Source organism: Emiliania huxleyi, assembly GCF_000372725.1.
Source record: "Emiliania huxleyi CCMP1516 chromosome Unknown EMIHUscaffold_19, whole genome shotgun sequence".
Taxonomy (NCBI): domain Eukaryota; phylum Haptophyta; order Isochrysidales; family Noelaerhabdaceae; genus Emiliania; species Emiliania huxleyi.
Window position 1 is genome coordinate 140,967 of NW_005200690.1, and position 3,664 is coordinate 144,630.

The 3,664-nt window shown below is 66.9% G+C and overlaps 1 protein-coding gene across 1 annotated transcript; it reads left to right on the forward strand.

Annotated features, from left to right (window-relative positions):
• The first annotated feature begins 2,164 nt into the window (after positions 1–2,164).
• On the forward strand, positions 2,165–2,893 carry EMIHUDRAFT_352963 (hypothetical protein). Its single transcript, XM_005782359.1, has one exon. It carries the CDS (start codon positions 2,203–2,205, stop codon positions 2,569–2,571), a length of 369 nt encoding a protein of 122 aa, XP_005782416.1. The 5' UTR covers positions 2,165–2,202; the 3' UTR covers positions 2,572–2,893.
• The last annotated feature ends 771 nt before the right edge of the window (positions 2,894–3,664 follow it).

Here is a 3,664-nt window from a genome sequence, read left to right on the forward strand (position 1 = left end):
GCTGTCGAGGTGGGCGGCGGTGGCAAAGGAGCGCAACGCCTCGTCGGCACCTGAGTGAAGGGAAGGGGTGGGGGCGGGTGAGTCGGAATGGACTAATGTGCAGAGGGGGGAACGGACGCTGTTGCAGGCGGCGGCGGGCGATGCCTTGCGGGGTGTGGTAGCCGCCAAAGTCCCAGATTCTCGCTGGGCTCAGTAGCTGCACGCGCAAGCGCCACGCCAAGTGCATGTAGTCCTGGTGGCCGTAGATGACGAGGCCCTCTGTGGTCTCCGCCAAGCTCAAGAAGAGCAAGGGGTGGTCTAGCTTGTGCACGGCCGTCACCCATTCCCGAGGATCTTTGGTGTGATTCGCCTAGGGGCCCTAAATGGCCTGCAATGCCATATCTTTTGTGCCTAGCTTGTAGAGCACCTTAAAAAAGTACTTTGTCTTGGAGTGAAAAGTTTTTCGATGAGGTGGGGATCCGTGGTGAGCCGATTCCCAGATTCTCCAGATTCCCCCTCGAAAACCGCGCCTTTTAATTCACTGCGGCCGCGGGCTTTCTCGGACTACTTTTCACTCGAAGACAAAGTAGTTTTTTAATATTACGGTACCTACAAAAAATATCCGAGATCATATGGAGCTCACCACAGGGTTTGCGGCGGTCATTGTCCTACCAGCGGGCACAGTGGGCCGCGGACACCCGTGAATGACCTTAAGAGGGAGATGTGCGCGAGCTGCGGGACCGCCGGGACGCAATACCAAACAACTCTAACACTCACACATCATTTGGGGCCTGGAGCCCTCTTCACGCGCGCGCGAGACGTGCAGACAGGGTTGCCAGGTGAGAGAGAGAGAGCGAATGGCGCGGTTCACGCCTCGCACAACAGAGAGAGAGATGCGCTCTGCATGGTGGGACATAAAAGAGAGCGAGTACTTGGGCGAGTAGGCAGTTTTGTTGTACTTTGGACGGACGGGTAAAATCGGAAATCGGCGCCTGGCCCTCAGGCGAGCAAAAGAAAATGGTTTGTGCTGGGGGGCAGGGTGACTCTCTACTCTGACTCTAGTGACCGGCAGCGTCACCATGAGCGCCCCGCCCCGGCCGGGGAACATCGACATGATGGCGGCGAGCCTCGCGGCGACGATCCAGACAGGAGTCTCACCCGTCGGCCCGCCGCCGTCGCTCACCAAGCCGGAGCCGCCCGACGAGCCGCCCGCGCCGGGTGCACCGCCTGAGCCGACGGCCCCGCCCCAGGCTGCCGCTCCGAGGAGCAAGCCGCAGCTGCCGCCGGGGATGGGGTTTCCCGCGATACACGCGGAGCCTAGGGTGGCATTGCCGCAGGTGCCACCGATGCAGCAGCACGCGCCGCCGCCGGGGCAAACGGCGGGGCCGCACGCCCCACCACAGGGTCCCCCGCAGCCGCCACAGCCGCCCGCGCAGCCTCCGCCCGAGCACCCGACGCCCACGCCGCCGGTGCCCGCGCCGGACCCGCCCGCCGCCGCGGAGCCCATCTCGCCCGAGGAGAAGAAGTCGCTCGCGTCGGGGTCGTCGTCGCGCAAGCCAAAGGGGCAGGGCGGCGTCTCGCGGAACGGGCCGGCGTGGACGGAGCAGGAGGACGCGCAGATCATGCAGCTGGTGAGCGTGCACGGCCGCAAGTGGAAGATCATCGCCGAGTCGATACCCAACCGGACGCACGACGCGCTGCGCAACCGGTACGAGCGGCTGCTCAAGCTGACCGAGAACGGCGGCTCGCGGGCAAACGGGCACGCGGCGAGCGAGTCTGCGGACGGGAAGCAGCACATCCCGCCGGGGGCGGCGAACTTCGTGCCCGCGTCGGCGGACATGAACCAGGTCCTCGCCATCGAGTGCATCATCCCCGACGCCCACCGCGAGGCGCAGCCGCTCTGCTGGCCGTCCCCGAGCGGAGTCCTCGTCGAGGCGCGGCCCGCCCCTCCGCCTCCCGCACAGGCCCCCACGCGGGCAGGCTGACGCCTCCCGCTGCTGCTAGGTCTCGGTCCCTCCGGGCGCCAGGCCGGGCCAGACCCTTCGCTTCCACATCCCGAGCTGGCTCGCCGCAGACCTCGGACACAAGGTTGGGCCGCACCCGTCGCAGCCGCCCGCCACGGGCCGCGTCAGCCCCGGCGCCTCCGCCCCGCGCAAGCGGCCGCACGACGAGGTTGCGCCGCCGGTGCCGATGCCGCCGGCGGGCAGCATGCCGCCGCAGGGGATGCCACAGCCCGCCGCCCTCCTGGCTGGCGCGGGGCCGGCGGGCGCGGGCGCGCTGGGAGGCGCACCGCCGGGCGCGTTGGACGCGATGATGGACGCGTCGGGTCCGATGGACCCGATGGGGATGGGCGACCAGCTGGCGTCCTCCGCCGCGGGCGCCGGCCCGCTTGGCCTCGCGGCTGGTGCGGGCAGCGCCTCGGGCCTGTCCGATGCGGACGGGCAGGGCAGCTGCTACCCGGGGGAGCCGCCCTCCTCCCTGGCGCCGATGGGCGCCGACGAGGACGAGGACGCTCCTCCGCTGCCGGGCACAGAGAGCTTGATGGAGATGGAGATGGAGGCACACCACGAGCCGGGGCCAGCCGGGGAGTGAGGCCGCTGCTACTCGTGCCCCGGGAGGCTGGTGCGGCCAGTCTCTCGCCCGGCGGAGCGACCGCCAGCGCTAGCGCATAGGGCGCGATACTCGGCGGGGAGCGGCTGCCGCATGGCCGTGGCATTGCAGTGTGCGAGGTGAAAGGCGTACTGCATGGCGGCAGGAGGCTCGAGGAGACAATGATGCCACGACGTGCTGCACAGGGCGCGCAGGGCCTCTGCGCAGGGCGCGCCAGGAATAGGGGATGAGATCCGTTTCACTCTGATCGCACACACGTGTTGCGCAACTTGACTGTGTTGTTTTCCTGATCGCTCGTAGATAGAAGAAAAATAGAATCAAGAGGCAAGAGCTGCACACACCAAGACACCTCGCGTCGTGATTCTGCAGCATATATGCCGTTGCCGACCGACACCGCGATATTCGAGCGGACACGCACACCGTCTCTGTGTCGTGGGAATCCGTCCCGTCCCGCCGCCTTGGGCTTGACCTCCATTGACGACTGAGGTTGCGGAGACGGCGCGGGAGTTCCGCCGGGCTGACAATCACACATGGGGAAAATAGAAACAACACTCTCAAGCAATCGCGAGCAACGCCTTCCAACGTGCGCCCCACGGGTCACCACAGGGTGTACACCGCGCACACACACTAATACGGCTCTATGTGGCCTGTATGTGGCTAATTATGTGCCTTGGGCTCTGACATGGTTGGTCACGTCGCGGAGGGCCCGGGTTAGCTCACGTCGCGCCCGCCCGCGGGGATCGCTGCGCGCGCACTATCTATACCCGGAGCTGCGCCGCTCGCATACGGGCCGTCGGCAGTGGGGCCTCGTGCGAGATTCCACAGATTGGGCAGAGTCGAGAGCGTGCAAGCGCTGCGCTCCTCCGATTTGGACCGCGCCTTGCTGCAAGGCACTCGGGCCGCGCGTCATCGTGTGCTCCCGGGCCGGCGGGAAGGTCCGGGTCGTAGAGCCAGTCGGGGCTTGGCGACTTCGCCTCGGGACATAGAGTGGCCTCGACCACCGGACATATAGTGGCCTCTTCCATAGCCTCGAGGTCGGGTCCCGAGGGGGGCGGGGGGTGGGGCACGCGACCAC

Excerpts from the sequence above, each read along its gene's own strand:
- EMIHUDRAFT_352963 (XM_005782359.1), top strand. The coding sequence starts at position 2,203 with ATGCCACAGCCCGCCGCCCTCCTGGCTGGCGCGGGGCCGGCGGGCGCG.